The following is a 20968-nucleotide window of genomic DNA, read 5'->3' as shown; positions in this document are numbered from 1 at the left end:
GCAATTTTTCCTTTTTTTGTGATTAAAGGCATTTAGAATATTAATAACAGCATGTGCACGAGCTCTCACACACACAGACACAGCTGTGTGGACCCGCGATAAAAACATGCATGTTTCTTCTTCTGCTTCTTCTTCTTCTGCAAGGTGTGCTGCAACACATTTGCCATTTTTCTATTACCAGTGGTCACCAGTAGCCTCATTGTAGGCTTTGTGAAACATGCAAATCACTAGGTTCCCTCTCATCATTCTTTAAAGAGTCACTTCATGTAGATCATTGGGCCTTTTTTTTTTTTTTTTTGCTCCTATCGGTGGCTTATTCCCCCTTTACCTCTTTATTCGTTTTGTTCCTGTCCTCCATCTTGCTCAGTCCCCTCTTATTGCCTCTTCCCCTCCTAATTCCCTTCCTCTATTGCTTTCTTCCTCGCATTTTTTTCCCTTTTATTGGCAATAAGTTTTGTCAGCTCATAGCTTCTTGACTGTCCCCCAAACCCCCTCCATACCTCTCTCTCTCTCTCTCTGTCTGTCTCTCCTGGTCTTGATTTCCCCGGTTAACCCTGTAACCTCACTGTCTCCCCCCACCTGCGTCCCCTTCTCTCCATCAGTCTCTGCCTGTCCCTCTCTGTCCGTCCCCTTTTCCCTCCTGTCGGCCACAGTGTTTGCTTTGCCATTGTTTATCCATTTTTCTCTGTTTGCTCTGATGAGATTGACCGTACACACACACAGACACACACACATACCTAAACAGAAGACAAGGCTAGCATGTCTCTGGGGTGTAGTTAACGTGGGGCTGTGGATCGATCCTAGCTCTGGTTTCCATGACGCAAAGCTCTGAGCTGGAGCAGTTTGGACAGCAGGATGGAGGCATCAGTCTGTCTCTGTTTCTATCAAATAAATCTCTGCAAAAGCCGCGACAACACCTGGAGTCAAAGGTGTATTTACCATGATTAATGCGTTTCATTTTGATGCCGCATAGAAGGGCGCGTTAGCCAACAAATATGTCCAACCGCTTTGTTTCTTAAGTCATGTCTGCATTGATCTTTCTCCCCTCCCTCGCCCAGGTGCCGTTTCCCCCCCGAGGCGAGCAAAATTGCATTGTCACTGAAAAAAAAGCCCACCATGCCCCCCGATCTATCATGCCCTTTGCAGTTTTTTGATTCCTGTCAGTGCTCTGTGATGGGAAGATGAATGCTGTCAAATTACAATCACACCACATCTGTATTCTGAAGGAGCGCCAGTAAGGGGAAAAAAGAAAGGGGGGGAGATAGTGCAATGATGAATGTGCAGCTATCTTTTCTTTTTCTCCAAGGTCTCAATGCTTTTCTGTCTTTCTCCTGCTATGTTGCTGACTGTTTTTGTTCTGTGTGAAAAGAAAGAGAAAGGAGACTGAAAGGCTGTGTTTTCGATTTTCGCACTGAAGTCTTCGGCGACAAACGAACAAATAGATGAAGTTTGTAGAACTGGAGAAGAACTAGACCGCTTTCCCCCACACACTTAAACTTTGGGGGAGAAAAAATGGGTAATTTGTTATTGTAAAGAAGAAGAAAAAACACGGCTAGCTAACAAGGGATCTTACTTTGAAGGAGGAGAAAATAAATGATTGTGTTAAAAAGTCTTCGGTCGACTATCTAATTAGTAGTTATAATAACCTGAGTCCTTCTGTGGATTGACTGGACTCAGTGGCCTCATTCTTATCATATTGTTGATTGATTGAGCTGCAAATATGGCAGACATAATTATTCTATATTTTGAGCCGTCTCTAAATAGAATTTATTAGATTTGTCTTTGTCCTTGATTCCAAACCTTTGGAGAGTAGAGTGAATTCTCTCCATCCCACTCTTCTCTCTCTGGTGTACGGGACAGCCTGATTGTGTCCACGCATCCCATGGCTCCTACTATTTAAAGACTTGGCTGTTAACTTTCTTTTGTCTTACCCATGTAGAGGACAATCGTATCATGGATGTAGGTCCTAGCAGAAGTCTTCTACCATTGGTTTTGGACTATTTTAATGACAAAATAACAGATGCTTATAAATTGCACCGTTGGTCAATTCAGTATGACCCCGTTGCTTCATTTGGTCATTTTTTAGGTGTTTACAGGAGTAGATAGCGTCCTGTGTCAGTTTTGGCATGTGTATGAAAAAACATGTATGTATATATGTGTGTGCCTATAGTACTGTGAATGGCTTTAAACCACTTATATCAATATTTTGTTTAAAAAAAAATGAGAAAACGGCACTAAAATTGTCATGACTTGAAAGGAAACTTTTTTTGTACTCATTAATGCACTTAGGAGATCTGCACTGATCGTTCTCTGTGTCTCAGCCTTCTGTGATTGTACCCAGCATGTTCTACATTATTAATATCAGGGGGATGCTCAAAGAAGCAAGTTTAATTAGGGGTTAGCCGGATAGCTTTGTTGAGTACAGTGTGTGTGCAGCAGGTGTTTCTGTCCGTGTGCAGATTTTTAAGCCTTAAAGGTTAAGGTTAGCTTAAATTAAGTAAAGCACAAAAAAATAAAATCTCTCATTCAGAGACATTTTGATCTTAATTTTATTTTATTTCCCAACAAAGACAAGCACATTTGCATTAGCTCTATCCAACCAGTAATCAGTAATACCAATAAAACTTTTTTTAAAATTCAGATATAGTTACCGTAAAATTTGGATTGATCCCAGAGGTATTAAATTACCTGTAATTTGAGTGAACAGGGTCCTTAAAAAAATGGTGGCATCTCCTCATTAAAAATATCCATGTCTCCCATTCAGGTTGCCTCTGTGAGCAGGCCCCTGTATCACTGTCAGACAATGCCATCTGTTTTGTCTAATGTCCCCTCCGTCCTTCTCTGCCCCCCCTCTCTTTCTGTCCCTCCATCCTCCAGGTCGTCCACTCCCTCCAACCTCTTCCTCCACCCTGCTCCCTCCGTCCCTCCCGTCCTCCTCGTCCGCCCCCCACCATCCCTCCCCCGGCCCGTCTCCACCGATCAGGGAATGCCAGGTGCCCCTGCTGGAGAAAAACTCCACCCACTCTCACCTGGAGCCCCACCCGGAGGATTCATACTTGCTCCGGGCCCAGCCCTCGTCCACTGGTAAGAGAGCGCTCCATTCAACCATCCTTTCATTCTCTCTTCTCTTTTTTTTCGTTTTAATGTTTGCATCAATATGCCATCCATCACCTGAGTCGATGCATTACCTCATCATGTGTCCATGTCCTGATCTGATTTAGTCGTTCAGTAAAATGCCAAGCAATGCTGCGCTTTAATTTAATGTCACATCTTGTTCGGCTCTGGCCATTTGTTTCTGCTTCTCTGCATTCCACTGAAGTCAGCATTTGTTTGCAGGGCTGGAAATCAAACCGAGAGGACGTTTTTACTGTGATTGCTTTAAAATAATAAGAGAACGTAAAAAAATAAATAAATAAAATTTGTGGCCAGTAATAGGTGGTTTTTTCGAGAAGACGTAAAACTTTTAATTTGGGTCATTCGTGGATGAATTCAAAGCAAACAATTACAGCGTCAGGTAATCGTTATATGACACTGATTGTAATAAAAAACTGTTTATGATTTTTAAATCAGTTGTTGCATAAGCATAAAAAGAACTAATAAAAAACCCTGTCTTCCTTTTATTTTTTTGTGGCACATGTGACAATCCTAGACTGACAATTGCTGATTCGTTAATGGATTGCATTTTAAATGTAACCCTCCCACCTTAACCAAAAAAAAAAAAAACAATGATGCAAGTGGAAGCAACCCCCTACACTCTGCAGAGTGCAGCTTGGTTGCCACTGAGTAGGTGTGCTTGTAGTTATTTTCCATATGACATTAATAATCCGCTGGAAAGTGAAAGGTAAGGGGATGATGAATTTTAAGTGCCAGCAGGAGGATCAGCGTAGCAAAGACAAACTAGTTAGTTTCCCCAGCTTTAAGCTTTCTCTTTCATCACCGGGCCCTTCTTGTTGGCTGTTAGAGGCCTCGTGTGCTTATATCAGCACCTCACAACTATTTTTCTCCTCTTACGCTGTGTGCGCGTACACTTGCACGTGCAAACGTCTGCAGTGATGAGGCTGTTCATCAGTATACGCATTTATTCTCAACAATTAGCTACTGTGGGGCAACTCTATGCCTCCCTTTCCCGCTCTTCCCTGTTTCTCCATTCCTCTGTGCATCTGCACTTGTAATCAGTAGATATATTTAGCAAAGGCCTGATGGGAGGGAGAGGGGTGGGCAGAGAAGTCCTAATGTGATTTTTGGTGGAATACAATCTATTGTTAATGGCGTTAGGCTCTCCTTTGATCCAGTATAAATCTTCATTAGGGAAGGCCCGGGTCCCAGGTTCAACAGCAACGTGATTAGGAGGCTTTTAAAATGACGTTACATCAGCCTTCTAATTGGTTTACTGTTTGCTGGGGCAACATCAATCATTAGCCCAGTAACCGCACAGCAAATAAATTCACTCTGCCACTGACACCCTAATGGCAGACACTGGTAAAGAGGGAGAGTGAGGCTCGCAGGCGCACTCTCTCTTTCTCTCATTCTTGTTCGTATACACCCACACTTTCCGTTGTGGGGCTTCTTTCAGTCTCTGCTGAGCTTGTACACGCAGACAGCGAGCAAGAGAGACAAAGAAAGAAAACAATGACGGAGAAGCTGGGAAAGAAAAAAAAGAAGAAGAAGAGGCACAAAGAGGCAAATGGGAGCAGAGAGAGAGAGGGGGGAGAGAGAGAAAGCCAAACTTTGACTTCTTGAAGTTGTTTAATGAGACATCGTGCATGAAAAAAAAAGGAGAGAGAAAAGAAAGCAGCCAGAACACACCAGTAAAAATAGATGGGGATAGGGGGGAAGTGAGTGAAAGGGAGACAGAGACGAAGGCACGTAGAAAGTTAAAGAAACACGGGGTAAAAAAGGGTAAACTGATGAGAGCTTCGAGGTTGAAAGGGAGATATTTGGATGGGAGAGCAACAACATTCGGATGAAAGTGCTACTTTTCCAAGCTAGGACTGCCGATCTAATGGTGTGCAGAGAGAGTCCTTGGCTTTGGGCATCCATTAAAATCGGCCTAAATGAGTTCAGAGTGTCAGTCTGGCACTGCATAAACATAGCCTGGCATGCAGGCGAGGCGAGCGATGGCTGCGAGCAAATAAAACACCTATAACCGGCGACTGTTTATGCATGTGCTGTGAAAGTGCATGCCTGTCTGAATATGTGTTTGGTGTAGTCCTGGAGAGAGTAGATGCTGGGCAGGAAATGAGCCTTACCAAGCCAGGCAGAAACTGACCACAGCGAGATAATCCTCAGGAAACTGCATGCTGCGTGTGTGTGTGCATATTTGTGTGTGTGTGTGTGTGTGTGTGTGTGTGTGTGTGTGTGTGCTCCTCTAAAGTAGTCCACCATTACCTAAGCTAACAGGTGGACAGACATGACTTGTGTTCCTAGTGAAGCGTGACAGGTGAATGGGAACGGAACGTTGTTGCCGAGGATTGGCTGGGAATTGGTCTGCGAATGTTTATATGGGAATACTGTCTGGCTCGGAGCACCTGTCTGGGAACGCTCCCTCGGAACGACGGGAGAGCTGAGACGACCAAACGGAGCGTAGCAGATCGCTCCTGGAAAGAGCTAGCATTAGCGCTGTCTCTGGCCATTCATTATGCATGGGAAACACTAAGCTATTTTTAGCTCAAGCCTCTTCTAAAGTGGCTAGCTATCTGCTGCCAGGGAAGCCACCTCAAGTCACTGCCGAAGCAATGAATGTTTAATGGCTTTGTTGAAACAAATCTACAGAAACAAAGGCACAACAAAGACACACTCCCTTCTTCTCCGCTAATGTTATTCTTCCCTAATGGTGCTTATGTAAGGGTGACATTTGCAAAGCAGTTGGACAATTTGTGCATTTGTATTTGTGTGTGTGTGTGTGTGTGTGTGTGTGTGTGTGTGTGTGTGTGTGGTGGGGGGGTGGGTGCAGGGTAAAATGCACGCATGCATTTCTGCTCATAGACTGTTTGTTTTTGGCTGAATTTGATGACTCTTCTCTAGCGGATTATTGCCTCCTAATTAGACAGAGATGACTAGCCAAGGCAGAGGCGGTGTGTGTGTGTGTGTGTGTGTGTGTGTGCATGTATGTGTGTATAAATGTATGTCTTTAACTTTATTTCCTCTTTGTGCCAGCACGTGTCTGTTGTAGTGTGTGCAATGGTGTACAATAAAACCTTAGTGAGAAATAAGCTCCTTTGTCAGGCTGTGTGTGTGTGTGTGTGTGTGTGTGTGTGTGTGTGTGTGTGTGTGTGTGTGTGTGTGTGTGTGTGTGTGTGTGTGTGTGTGTGTGTGTGTGTGTGTGTGTTTCACCTCAAGTTCTCCTTCCATGCTCAGCCTCAGAGCTCTGAGAAGAATGACAAATGAGGAGCATGTGACATTCTCAGATAGAGGACGCATGAAGCAGCAACACATGGGAATATACCACCCTTAAAAACACGGGGAGCATGGCAATTAGATTGGAAGGGAAGGTGCATGAAAAACAATGAAGGTTGGTGCAGCAGTTTTAAAAAAAAAAGAAAAAAAAGGAAAGTGGAAGCAGTGGAGATATGGGGCGTGAAATAAAGAGATGGGTAGACAGAGGGAGTGAGAGGGAGTGAGAGGGATAGAGGGACGATAGGGAGCGAGGGGTGGGAGCTGAGCCCTGCAATGATCCCTTTCTAACTGCTGAATGGGCATTTCTGTCCTGCACACAGGCACACACACACAGATGCACATCCTGCCCCGTGACTTTTGTCTGTTAACCACAGAAAATGTCAATAAACAGTTTACCCATCCAAGGCTGCAAAACAAACTGCCTTGGTTGGTTCTTGCTGCCAGTTGGCCACACACACACACACACACACACAGAGTGAGATTAATATGATGTGCGAGGCCCTTCCTCTGGCTGAAGTGTGTTTAACAGGTTAGCAGACAAGCTAATGCTCTTCTGCTGAATGAGGCCACTTTGAATTGGCGAGCATAATGAACTTCCAGGGATTAGCCTGAGCCAAACGCACCAGCTTACAGCTATAGTCCCCCTCTCTCTCCGGTCACAGGGGACCTTGGACAAGAATAAACTGGGTCAGGCTTCGACAGCAGTCGGAAGGGGGCTCAGAGCTTCTCCACAAAAAACAAAACAAAACCAAGAGCTGTCAAGTAAATGCTTTCTGTTTACTCACACTGGCGAGTGAAAGAGAGGGAAAAGAAAGGAGGAAAAGATAAAGTGGAATAAAAAGTGATCTGCTTGGCTGCTCACTAATTGCTCTATTTCCTTTTTCGCATGTTTGGTCTTTTATCAGACCAGGTTCCTAGTAAAACGGTTGTTCCTATTAGCCTACCTGCGGGTTGTAGTTTGGAAACCACACACTTTATCTGACTAAGTCCCCTATCTTAATTTATTAGAACCATTTAGCTCAAGATTGCTCATTCCTGCACGCCGCCTCTGTTCCAGTGGTTACTCGCGTTTGTGTATTTGTGGCCAAAACAGAAACGCAAATGTTTTCTTCGGTTCTCTGCATGTATGAAAAAAACAGCCTTGTACCTCGGCCTTGCTCCTCCGGCAGACCCCACTTCTCAATATGTTTGTGTTTTCTCCAGCGAGCTCTAAGGGTTGTTTTTTGGGTTGTGTTTTTTTATGGATTTGAAGTCTGCATGAGAACAAATTTCTTTGACATCAATCTCCCGTGCTGTAGCAGAAAAAAGAAAGCAATTTGTCTCTGATCATAAATATTTTGTAGCACGTCTAGAAAGATTTTTCTTCTCTTTTCTGTTTTTTTTTTCTTTCTTTCTTTCTTTCTTTCTTTCTTTCTTGAACTTCTACCAAGGGTTGAGGGACTTTTTGGAAGAATAGTGCTTTAAAAAACTTGTTCTTTTTTTTCGCTGCAGCACATTCTACAACAACACAAGCAGAGCATTAGTAATGAGTTGTTATCCACTTTATTCAGTAAATATTGATTCAGCGAAGAATAAAAGGAACAATCGCATTCTATCATGTAACAATTCAGTTCGGTTAGCCCAACAGAACATGACAGCCGCGGCGGTCCCAGTAGGCTATGAAGAGAGTTAATGCATAGAATTACAGGCAGTACTTTTCTCCGAATTTACATTTTTCTGACATTATCTGGAGACGTGCAATTGAATTTGCTGCTGAATGATAGATAACAGGATTAGCATTTTTTTTCTCTTTTGCTTTGAGTCTGCAAAGCAAAATGCACTTATTACAAAAAGTGGTGGATGCAGGTTTCTGCAGACAGAACAGAGCGTGACTCGATACCTGCGCAACATAATTTAGTGGCTGGATATTTGAAGAAAACCCTCTCCGGTGGTTGGAGTGTGTCTGCACACACACATACACACAGAAGATTTTACCACATTCACGCACCCAGGCTACAGCAGTTTGTGGGAAAAGTAGGGCTGGGAAAAAAAGTATTCCTCTTCCATACAAGGTGTGCCATATATTATTCATCCAAATTTGAATGAAAAACCCGTTCAATATTTATGGGAGAGAAAGTGAACAAAAGCATAAGGCATGCATTTTTGTACGCAGATTTAAACATGGGAGACAGCAGGCTGGTCTAGTGAGCGTGGGGTTGCCTAGTTTTATTTTTTGCATCGCTGGGACTGTGTCCATGCCTGCATACGTGCCCAGCCAATATACGGCTTTTGTTTTTTAGATGTGTGTGTGCTTTTGTTAATATGGGTACACTATATAAAAGTATTTATGCAGATAGGGCGCAGTACAAGGTATTTCACATTTATAGGGACATTGCAGGGAGGAGAAGTCTAGTTAATTTTATTTATAAAGTGCTTTTAACAAACAAGGTTTATCTTAAAGTGCTTTACATTTCAGCAAAGGAACACAAGGAAAATGCAAATAAAAGGAAGATGAAAGAGAAACAATCCTTAACAAGAAATAGGGCAGTATAGGGAGGAGGAGGAGGAGGGAAGTACACGAAATAAACCCCACCGCATGCTTTAATATCAATTTACGTGCAGAGTTTATGATAGAGAAGGATGGCCTTTCGGGCTGTGTTGTGGCTGCATGTATGCGGGTGATTGCATGCACGCATGTGTATCTGTTTCTCCCAAGAGCATCTTTGCACGCACAAACAGATGTTTAGCGTCTCTCCTGTGTAGCAGAGGTCAGGCCCCATCTTTTTTCCCCCAGTCTCCTTCCCCCTTCTCGCCCCTTCTCTCCTTTCACGAGCATCTGTTCTCCAGCCACGGCGGTGACACCTGCATCCCCGCGGTATCGCAGAGGAATCAGGTCACCTCGCAAACTGGTTGTCATTACAACGGGAGTTGCAAGCAAGCCGGGTTCCCCTTAAACACCCATTCAGGAGAACAAAGAAAGATTCATTTGCATAATGTAGATGCAAAATGCATTCGTCTTCTGATTTGGTTTCTATCTGTCAAAAGTCGTCACCCCCCCCCCCCCCCCCCCCCCCGCTACACACAAACACGTGAACAGGCAAATATCAAAGCGGAAGAGCAGACATGAGAGATCAGCACATCCACACTTCTCCCTTCCTCTCGCACGCTGTTTCTTTTCTTATCAAATCCAAGAGAAGATGACATATGGAGGAGGGCAAGTGTGATCACGCAGCTTGACAAAGCAGTTGCTTTTTTGTTGTTTTCACCCCACACATATGTGTGTGTACGTGCTCCAAACTTTGATCAACTGGAGAAAGACGACGCACCAAGTAAACAGTCTCATGTATCTCCATACTCAGTGATGATGAAAGTCTGATGCGTGGCATCGATGAAAGAAATAGCAAACGATGTCATAAAGCTGCGTGAAGCATAAATGACGTGCAGGTTTTGCACTGTCATGATATGTAATTTTTTAAGCAGCTGGCAACAAAAAAAGTATGTTAAGATCTCCTGTACCGTATAGTATGTGGTTTATTGATTTTCCCGTGCAAACCCACACACACACGCACGATGAAGATGGGCTCAAATCCCCCACTGATTCATGGAAAGAGGGGGAGGGGGAGAGAACTGTGATGTGTGAATGGGTGTTCTCGTCTGAGTCATCCGGGTTTGTTTTTCAGCTCTCTCACTCAACAGTCCATTAGCTCATTGTTGGAAGGGCTGGTATTGGATTCTAGCTGACATGTTCCCCCAAGTCTGAGAGCAAGAGATGAGGGCGCACGCTGTGCTGAGTGCTCTAATATTGCTCACACGCATCTTTTTGCTACTTGGGGGGAAAAAGAAAACTGGAGAGAAAACGTAAAAGTGAGACAAGGAGAGAGAAGTGGATAAAAATGAAGATGGACAAAAATGTAGAAACACGTGAATCAAAATGTAAGAAGATGATTATCAAATTCCACGTATCTGTTGAGCTGGAATTTCCTTCTCAAATAAGTTATCGACCGTTTGGAAAACATGACACCTACTCCAAACCAAATGATTGCGGAGGCAAAAGTAGTACATAATGGAATGATAATGAAGTTATTTGCAAGCTGAAGAGCTTTGCTTTTGACATACTGCAAAATAATCACCAAATATCAAATAACATTTCTGTTCTACTTTTGGGTTTGTAGCATTTTGGAACCGAGTCCTTGATCCCTTTGATCTGAGACTCTATTTTCACACAGAAGTGTTTTTCTTAAATTCGTCTCTGTGCTTGTTTTCTTCCAGGGGCTGCCAACCACCAGAGTCAGACCACGCTACGACCTCCACTGCCCCCTCCACACAACCACCACACTTTGTCCCACCAGTCTGCCAACAGCCTGAACAGAAACACCCTGAGAGGCGGACGAAACCCCATTCACGCACCCACTCCGGGGACGGGAGATGGTCCGACCACCCCTGAGTCTGTCCAGTTACAAGACAGCTGGGTGCTTAACAGTAACGTGCCGCTGGAGACCAGGTAAGAGTATATATTTTCTGTTTTGTTTTGGATTGTTTTTCTGTTGACGGGTTTACCTGACGCTGATATCTGGAGCCACTTACAGTAAGCACAGCAGTTGAATAAGCCTTTAGTAATCAATAGTGAGGAATGAAAGGTCAGATCCATTCAGCAACATTTCTGTAAGCTCAGTGTGGCGGTGTCAGACAGAAATGTTAGCAGAGAAAGAAAGAAGCTGTGGTGTATTTGGCCATGATGTAAAATAACAACTATTCACTCACTAGGACTACCACAAAACGCGTTACACTAAAAATGAAAGAATACTTAAGAACTTAAAAAGGAAGGCAATTAGGGAACTGGGAACAAATCAATGGAAGGTCTTGGCAGACTAGCAAAAAAAATATTAGACTCCATGGGCCATGGACACTTTTCAAACTATGCCCTCTTGAAATAAATGGTGCTGTAACCTAAGTGATGAAGTGACTATTTAGTAAGCTGCTGTGGCTGACAAGCTAACTGGTAACAGAGTGTCTTAATAACACTGGCTATCTCTAGCCAGTAATAAGCTGTCGAAGCTTTTTTGCAGTGGCAACTGCTGGTAAGCTTTTGGGAGCCTTTTAACTAGTCTGTGTTTAACTGTGAGTTAATGATACGGCAGCCCTGAGAGGTCAAACACACTGGAGCTTAAGAAAAAAACACAATGGAAATATAAAATTACACATTGGAAGTATAACAAAACAAAATCTCACAAAACACAACAGAAGCGTTTCTGGGGACACAATAACGTGACGGATCAGCGGAAGTGAAAGGAAGCAAAGCATGCAAAGGACTGCACTGAGACATGCTTACAGGAAGCGGAGGATGTGTAGGGTAATGTGTGTTTACGTCACATAGAGCAGCGGTCCCCAACCTTTTTTGCGCCACGAACCGGTTTATGTCCAACAATATTTTCACAAACCGGCCTTTAAGGTGTTGCGGATAAATACAACAAAATAAAACCAGTACTGGTACCAAAAAAGGAAGATTTATTCATAACACATGGGGAAAAGACCCAGGGAAACAGAGTTAATTATAAATCGATAAAAAAACAACGATAAAAAAAACAATAAAAACCCTGAAAACTATAAGTTTCACACCCGAGCCTCAACTCTCGCGGCCCGGTACCAAACAACTCAGTCTGTGGCCCGGGGGTTGGGGACCACTGACATAGAGTAATATAATACTATGTTGGCTATTAGCCGTTTACTGTTAGCTTGTGACCTCTGCAACTGCTCTGTCATGTCATTGTATCCCCAAAAAACACTAATGTTATGTTGGACTCTCAGAGCCACTGTATAATAGCCCCAAAATCTGTAAATATTTATTATTTAAATATTTGCGTTCTTGTGTAAGAACAGAGACAATTAATATTAATTAATTAATAATAATTTGCTTAGGCTCCAGCTTAGTGGTTATTAGCAAATTACTAGCAACATTCCACTTAACCATTCATCAGCTGCTTTTTCTTGAAATCTACATATAAATAAATCAAAAACTTTTGTGTTTTTTAAAATATTTTGGACCATTAACAACAACAAAAAAAATCTACCCATCCCAGCTTTAAAATGAAAGGTCCACTTTGACATCGCCATTCCTTTAAAGGTCAGCAAAGCTTTTAACACCGAAAAGTGGAAAAGTAAAATGTAGACACTTCTCCAGCTGTAACACAAACCTATCACAGTCAGAATATTAATTAACTCCAGTCTACAAAGCTGTGTTCACCAAACCTAAAAAGAATCCACGTTTTAAAACGTGATCTAAGCCTGCGAAATTTCATTACAAACTCCACCTGTACAAACTACTCTGCCTTCACAAGTGAAACCACTTATTGCAATTGCACTGGAATTAACTGACCCTGTATTTGCTCTTAAAATGCTGCTTTGACCGTTGTCCCTTGTTATTTTTTGTTATTTAACACCCACCTAACACCAATTTATTTTTTAATTCAACACTGATTGTCTCCACCATGATGAGTTTGTATATTTAGCATTCTTGTTATAAATGTTATGGAACCCTGAGATATGGATATCAGTTCATAGGCACTGTGAGTGTGGAGCACCTGCATGAATTGTCTGAATAATACAGTTCAGCTAATTGTCTCTTAAACGTCCATAATTAGGTCTACAATATGTTGCACAAAGATACAATTTCTGTATTTTTTCCTCTTTTATACCAACACAATGGATTTTAAGTCAAATATATGATCAAAGCGCACACTAGCAAGGGTTTTACAATGTTTCACATTAACTTTGAGACATTTTCAGAGTCCCAGAAATAATTGTGTGTTTGTGACAAACATCATCACGACCAGACAAGTCCTGTTCTCTTACAGACATAATAGCTGAATGTTGAATTTGCATTTTATAGTTTCTCACTATCAACAGATATCAGTGCAAATATGGTTGCCATGATTAGGTTGAACAAAACGAAATGAACCTATCAAAGAGAGAGGAACAACTTTAGGAGTGGCCAAATCAACAGTTTGGTACATCTGGCACCAAAAAGGCCCGGGAGACCACAAGTACAGTGCACAATCACAGAATTATTTCCATGATTAAGAAAAAACTAAAGTGTAAAACTCTGATTATACTCAAGAAGAAGATCAGATGAGCCAGAAAACAATATGTAGAAGGGGTAAGGAACAGCTCAGGTACACCCGTAATATGGATAATGACCCATATACAGGAAAATTCTTCAATGGCAAAGTCAGTCGTTTGTTCTCAGCCAAAAAGAGAATTCTCTTGATCTTAATAAGTATTGAAATTGAATTCAAAGAGACCCACGCAACAGAAGGTGGCTGCAAAAAAAGCAGAGAGCATCTCAGTGGAGGACACACAGCATTTATGTGACGTCCACAGTTCTAAACTTCAAGCAGTCACTGACTGCAAAGGATTTTCATCCAAGTACTAAGAACTATGCTTGTATTTAAAATTGTTAGTTTCTCAGTTTGAGCCTCTGAAAATGGGGGACTGTGTTTAAAAATTACTGTCATTCCTAAGCAGTTAATGCAAAATGTTTGTAAAAGCCCCAGAATTAAAATTGAAAGTCTGCACTTTAATCACTTATTGATTGTATGCTTTAAAAACCCATTGTGGTGACGTACAGAGGCAAAACTGCAAAATGTGTCTCTTTGTCCAAGGAATTATGGACCTAACTGTATCCGCACTGTTTTAGTTCCCAAAGCAACCACGATCTCACACATTTCTATTATTTCTAAACCAGTATATGAACCTTTAAATGAAAAGCCAATGGCTCCAGGCTGTGATTCATAAAAGTGTGCTGCTCAGTTTCCTTCTCTACCTCATCCCCAAACAGGACACCTTACAAAAGAGTATTATGCATGCAACCTGGAGTGAAGAAGCAGGAAATACAAACCTTTTCACACACTCTACACATGTGGCGGGGGGGGGGTTGTCAGTACACAAAGAACACTTACCAGGAAAACAGAGCATTCATGCAGGGTATTACTATTCATGAAGCATGGCAGTGAGAGGGAGACTGCCTGCATGCTTGTTCGCATGCGCGTGGTCAGTCTCCGAGCATTTACTCTGCAAGCTGTACTTGTGTTTCTCCTGCTGGGTGCTGAGGCTTCCAGCACTGATGGGCCTGGATAAACTCTCCAGAGTGTTGGATCTGTGCAGTATTTATGAGGCCTGGCTATGTTTAATTCATCCCCACTGATCTCAGGTCTATGCTCAACCTGTGCTCACACATTGTGCTTGTATGCATGATGGGTAGGAACAAGAATACGTACACCTTTAAAAAGAAGCTGTTTCCACTAGCAGTTTCTTCTTCTAGGCGTGCGTTGTCATGTTGACGTGACTGGCACAACATCACTCGAGATGAAGGACGATTTGTTTTTCTTGCAATTTCTGATCCAGTGATGTAGGATGAAAATAAAATGTATTTAAAGTTATAAATCCTTTTTCGCCTTATGACTGCTATCTTTGCAGATTTGAAGCGTCTCACACACACACGCCCACACTGTTGAGGCCTCTACAGTGCCAGTATTTGGTCATGTTCAGGTGGTGGGGTTTGGCATGGCTCAGAGCCTGTCGCTGTGAATGGAGCCCAGAGCAGCACACAGAGTATTCCAGCTCCACCCTCCAGCCCAGATTGGGCCCTCCTCTCCAGTCCAGGCTATGGTGGAGGCTGGGTGTGCTGGCTTGAGCTGCTGGAGTTGCTGGAGCTCGTGATTGGGACGGAGCCAGCCAGGCAGAGCCAGCGAGTCACACCATCCCTGTGCTGGCAGAGCCTGTCCTCCATCTCATTATAACCTGCAGCTATAGGAAATGATGAGCAACCTGTTCATGTGAGGGGAGGGAGTGTATGTGTGTACGCTTGTGTGTGTATTTGCATCCAAGCATGTGTTTGTTTTTTGTTTTTTTTAAATCAGACTGCTCCCCACTGTAATCATATGTAAATCTTGGCATTTGTTGTCCACTCATTATGCATTGTGTGTGTGTGTGTGTGCGTGTGTGCACATGCGTTTTGGCTTGACCCGACAATGTGACAGCGGTGAGAGGATGAAGATTGATCACCTAAGAACACCCCAGGGCTTGGATGACTGGCAGAGACAGAGAGATAGAAACAGACGAGGGGGGGGGGGGTATATAGCAAAGAAATATAAGTCAGGTGAGTGGGAGGTGAGAGGGCGGGGGAATGTGGAAAGGAATGGTTTACGGTAAAGGAGGGAGAGATAAAGAAGGAGAGAGAGGGAGAGAAATGGAGAGAGGTAGTGATTGAAGGAGATTGTTTTGGGGAGTGTGTGTGAGAGATAGAAAGGCAGAAGAGGGAGATTGAGGCCCGCAGAACATGGATACATTTACCCGTGTGAGATAAATGACTATAGATGGCTGGTGCCGCTGCGTGTGCATGTGAATGAGAAACACAGAGACAGAATACATTTCTCTGTGTGAATGCGACCGCATGTGTGTGCTCGTGTGTGTGTGCGCACGATTTGTGTGAAAGCATCTGATTTCCAATCGCTCCCTCTGAGCCCCTATGGGTGGCTCATGCCAGGTTCAATCTCCGTGATCTCGGGATATTCCCTTGCACCCCGGCACGCTCCTCTGTGGGCCACAACCCTGGGGGGTGGCAGAATAAGATCACTGAGAGGGATGCGGCATCTCAATTTATCTGGAAGGAGCTGGAAAGGAAGGGGTGGACGTTACTACCAGTTACTTTCAAATGCATTACTGTGGGGACAGATACGAAGATGTTACCTGTTGGAACAACAACGGGTGAAGAAGGAGGAGAGGCAGTATATCTGTTCCAAATACTGTACGCACTACTGTAACAGGCACAGAGCTGTGTAACATCAAGTTTATTAATGACATGACATTAAAGCTACAAACTCAGTAATTTTTTAATGTTATTTAACAAAAACAAAAATGTCGTACTTCTAAATATACAGTGATTAGTGTGTGATTACATCTTCCAACAAACTGACACATTCTCATACATAATCCATTAAAAATACATAGGAGCATGCACCAGTTTGTTGTTCCCCCAACATATTTGTTGGTTTTCCTCTTCACCTCAATGACAAGAAAATATGTATAACATACTCATTAATTTCCAATATTGTCACAGTTACTTATTGTCAGCAGATTAGACAAACGACCATCTCCAGACAAAAGTCGGCTAAACAACAGCAGCAGCTGGTTATAAGCTAGTGTTATACCAGCTAATGTTATGCTCAAGTGTCCTAAAAATCACAGTTTTAATCTGATAAACAAGTTTGATGTTTTATGACTTTTATCACTGAGTGTCCGAGTCCACTTCAAAGATAGTTTCACTAATGCTGGCCAACAGAAGCTAATAGCGGCTAACAGAAGCTAATAGCAGCTAACAGCAGCAAAAACAACAGCGCTTATCAACAGAAACGTTCAGCATATCCTAAGCAAGAAACAACTGTAATGTGATTGCCAAATTTTATACAGCAATGCATTACATTACTGCATTGCTGAAAGATTTTATGTGATTACAGTAATGCAATGATAATGAATTGCAAACACATTCCACCCAACACTAGTAGTGCCGCTTTACCCACAGAAGTTGCCTCCTGCTGGCCATTAGAAAGAATGCAGTTTTAAGAGGCTAGAGGCTAAGCCCAGTTTTATATAAAGTCAATGACCCAATGCCTAACTGGCTTCATTTAAAAAGGATCTCTCAAATGTTCCTTTAACAGAATTAAAAAATGGATAAAATCCCAGTACAGCGCCTAGTTTGCAAGGAAAAAAGAAAAATCTAAGATATATACATAAACTGGCTGGATTTGTTTATTTTTGCTTTTTATGAACATTAGAACTCTGAATTTTCCCCTCATCTGCACAACAATAAGCAAATGAATCCCAATCTACTGTATCCATCTGCACACAATTTTTTCCTACAATCGTAGCAGGTAGCAATACTCACGACTCCGTCCTTGAGCATCTTCCTCTCCCTGGGCTCTTTGTTTCATTCTCAGATCTGACTGTTTTTCAGTCACCCCCATACCGTGTAGACCCCCGTTAATTGTTCTCTACATCTGATGATGACTCTGAAAGTGCTATGCTAAGCAACCGCATGTTTGTGAGAGCTGAGAATATGAAGAGCGTGCGTGTGTGCGGGCATGCAAAAAGCTTGTGTGTGTTTGTTCGCTCAAGGGGAATGCGAGCTTTGACTTCCTGCTAATTACCCAGCATGCTCTCTGTTCTGTGGTTAATTGTCCAGGTCCTCTTTTTCTCTCAATGGGGAGCGGGGTTGGAACGGAGTGAAAACACATCTTCTCGTCTTCTCTCTGTCTTCTAATCTATAGCCTTTATCTCCATTGTCTATCCTTCCCCTCTTGTGTCACTGTTTGTTCCGCAAGGATGAAAATTAAACACTCGGTAGCACATACGGGGCAATCTCATGAAAGAATAACCACATAAATTTATATTTTACTGCGCGTGGGTGGGCGCCTGTGTGTGAGCCCGGGTAAATGTGTGTCAGTGTGTGAGTCAGTTTTGGCTAATGTTCTGTATGGATGTGTGTTGCATATATAAGACAGAATGCATGACAGCGAGGTAGCGGTGGTTAAGGGAATCTCTGTCAGCTCTCTCTAATTATGTGTGACATTTCCACGCTGGACCCCTGTCAAAAACCCTACAATAGGCACACACAAAAGCACAAACACAAATACAAGCGCACACACGCACACACCCCAGCCTAATGATACAGAGTTGTGATTGCCGGCTGCCTGCTATGATAGAACCCCTCCATAGTCCTCAGCAACATAAATCAATGTCAATTACCTCCCCAGAGCACATTAGACACTTTCCATTCCTACTCGTAATTAGTATGGCCCATAGACATATTCCCATCCCACACCAAGCTCACAGCGGAGCTTCTGCACACAAACAACAAAGCCAGGGAATGAAATGATTTCACTGCTTAAGTTCAAACACATACCAGCACATCGAATCATACGCTTCGTGTGGCACAGAATACAAACAATTCAGCAGCTCACCCTTTCCTTGTGCTCACACGTGCATTATTTGAGTATCACCATTAATTACCGCTGGCCTTGCCATCACATTGAGTCAGCAGCTGTGAAAATGAATTGAAACGAGCACATGAGCCGCTTGACCTTGGACGGCGCGCGTGTGTGTTTGAGCATATATGCATGCATGCCAGAGCATATAGGTTTATGCAATGCATAACAATGTGTTGATGTTGGTGAGACTGAGAATGTGGTATTTTTAGACAATAACCTCTTTTTTCTTTGCGTGTCATCGCCTCGTGCTCTTTCAGCCTCTATCTGTCTTCAGCTTTTTTCTTTCTCTTTTGCCTATTTTTTTTTTTCCTGGAGTCACAGGCCATACCTGACAGCTAAAAAAGAGGAACAGGGAGAGAAGCAATGGAAGAGGGAAAAAATCCAGCAAGATAGCAGTCCAACAATCAGTGGCTTGAAATGATGAGAGAGAAAGAGAGAGACAAAGCACAGACTGGCTGAATAATTGATAGAGAGTGGAACAGCGCTCCCAAACTAAATCTTCATGCTCTGAGCACGTCACCTGGTTTTGCCAACTGTTTTCAGATGAGCGGACATGCTGTTATGAAACAGCAGCGATCAAAAGGATAGAAGACCACAAAGTGCAGTGAAACACCTTTTTTAAACAAAGATCATCCAGTCCAGTAACAGTGGTGGGTTATTACTGGTCCCATTAGACTAGTTTGAAAAGACGAGAGAGAGCAGGCTGCAGAAGAAAGAGGACAACTCAGACACACATCTGTGCAGGAATGAGTCATTTGTCATGGTGTGGAGGTAGAGAGAAAGCACGAGGCTGGGGACTTGGAATCTGCTTTACTCCAGCTTGTCAAAGAGAAACCCAGCAACCTTCTCGGATTTTTGTGTTTTGTTCGACCGCATATGAAAGACAGACGGGGCTGTCATGATGTTGCCCACTGATTTGCGGACTACTGTTGGCATTTTAGCCATCATTATCTTGGACTTTTGAAACCCCATGTGACCATATTTAAACTACGGGGTAGAGCTTATGGTTTATCCATTATTCACCATTATATTAACTGGGATCAATTCAATTCAACTTTATTTATACAGCGTCAAATCACAACGACAGTCACCTCAAGGCACTTTACATTGTAAGGTAGACCCTACAATAATACATACAGAGAAAAAAAACCCAAAAATCATATGACCCCCTAGGAGCAAGCACTTTGGTGACAGTGTGAAGGAAAAACTCCCTTTTAACAGGAAGAAACCTCCGGCAGAAGCATGGCTCAGGGAGGGGCGGGGCCATCTGCCGCGACGGGTTGGGGTGAGAGAAGGAAGACAGGATAAAGACATGCTGTGGAAGAGAGACAGAGATTAATAACAAGTATGATTCAGTGCTGAGAGGTCTATTAGCACATAGTGATTGAGAAAGGTGACTGAAGAATAAATACTGGTAGTGGTTAGCGAAAAAAACAGATGAAAACCAAGGATACTGTATGCATACAGTAGCACCGATCTTAGCTAAACCTACCCTTTATTTATTTATCTATTTATTTATTTTGCTGTATTGAAGAAGACTTAAAACCAGTGAATGAGACCATAAAGTCACCAGAAAATGTTTTCTGAGCTGATAAGTCAAGTGGGTCATCGGGTAATTTTCTCATGGGCATCTTATATACACTCAGATATTCTTCTTTTTAAAATTATTTCAACATTATTAAAGCGGCGTGGGATCATCTTGACAGAGAAAAGGCACAAAAGGCACCCAACATCCAAAGAAGAGCTTTGAATGTCCTTCAAGAAGCCCGGGGAACTATTCCTGAAGACTTCTTAAAGAAATGTCAAGAAAGGTTGTCTAAGAGAGTTCATGCTGTGATGAAGAATAAAGGTGGTCATATACAGCTCTTCAAGCTCGTTTGATGTGCGCAAACTGTTTTTGCCTTATATGCTCTGTTTTAATTTATATTTGCATCTGTTTCCTATTTTACTAGTAAAACATCCATAAATTAGGGGTTCAAGACTGGTTGGTTTGGGTTTTTTTCATGATTTATAAAGACTTAGTAGTAATTTGGTAGTAATTAGTTCCACCTCTTCATAACGCATTCCACCAAGTCACTGCTTAGTCCTGTGAATCTGGCCCGATTAGGCAGGAGATAAAATTAGAAGTCAGATTTTAAACAAACCCCTGGCTTTGCCAAACATTTAGGAAGAGAAAAACATACAAATTGTAAAATAATTACCCAAATCCTAAACTGTTGGCTTGTTTACTCCCCATCCTATTGTCTCGCCACTTTTTTGGCCTGTCAGAGTAATTATTTTTTGTGAGGATAATGTTATCCTAACAGAGAAGTTATGGAAATAGTTTAGCATTTGTAATAATCCAAAATTATCCATTAATCATGACAGAATGCTTAAAACCCAGGCTCTAGGCCTCACACTGCATTTAGATGAAGTGACAGCCAAAAATTGTTTCCTCTCTTTGCAGAAATGTCTGTGTGGCCAAGGTTCATTATTCACAAGATAAAAGTAGGAGAGCATTCAGAGAGCATCTTCATATGTGCACACAAACACACTAGCAAACACACAAACAA

The 20968-nt window shown here is 42.5% G+C and overlaps 1 protein-coding gene across 13 annotated transcripts in view; it reads left to right on the top strand.

The window, feature by feature from the left end:
- tenm2a (teneurin transmembrane protein 2a) overlaps positions 1-20968 on the top strand; it is a 209646-nt gene that overhangs the window by 142973 nt on the left and 45705 nt on the right. For 9 of the 13 annotated variants that reach the window (XM_084941579.1, XM_084941570.1, XM_084941564.1 and 6 more), the window contains 2 exons: positions 2878-3084; positions 10645-10876. In XM_084941579.1, the coding sequence (XP_084797705.1) occupies positions 2878-3084; positions 10645-10876 (439 nt within the window). The remainder of the gene's footprint in view (positions 1-2877; positions 3085-10644; positions 10877-20968) is intronic. The other 4 variants (XM_084941586.1, XM_084941621.1, XM_084941596.1 and 1 more) reach the window with 1 other exon arrangement.

The sequence above is a fragment of the Perissodus microlepis genome, chromosome 2, assembly GCF_051167445.1.
Source record: "Perissodus microlepis isolate ML-2025 ecotype Zambia chromosome 2, ASM5116744v1, whole genome shotgun sequence".
NCBI classification, from domain to species: Eukaryota; Metazoa; Chordata; class Actinopteri; order Cichliformes; family Cichlidae; genus Perissodus; species Perissodus microlepis.
This window is presented reverse-complemented; position numbering and strand designations above follow the sequence as displayed.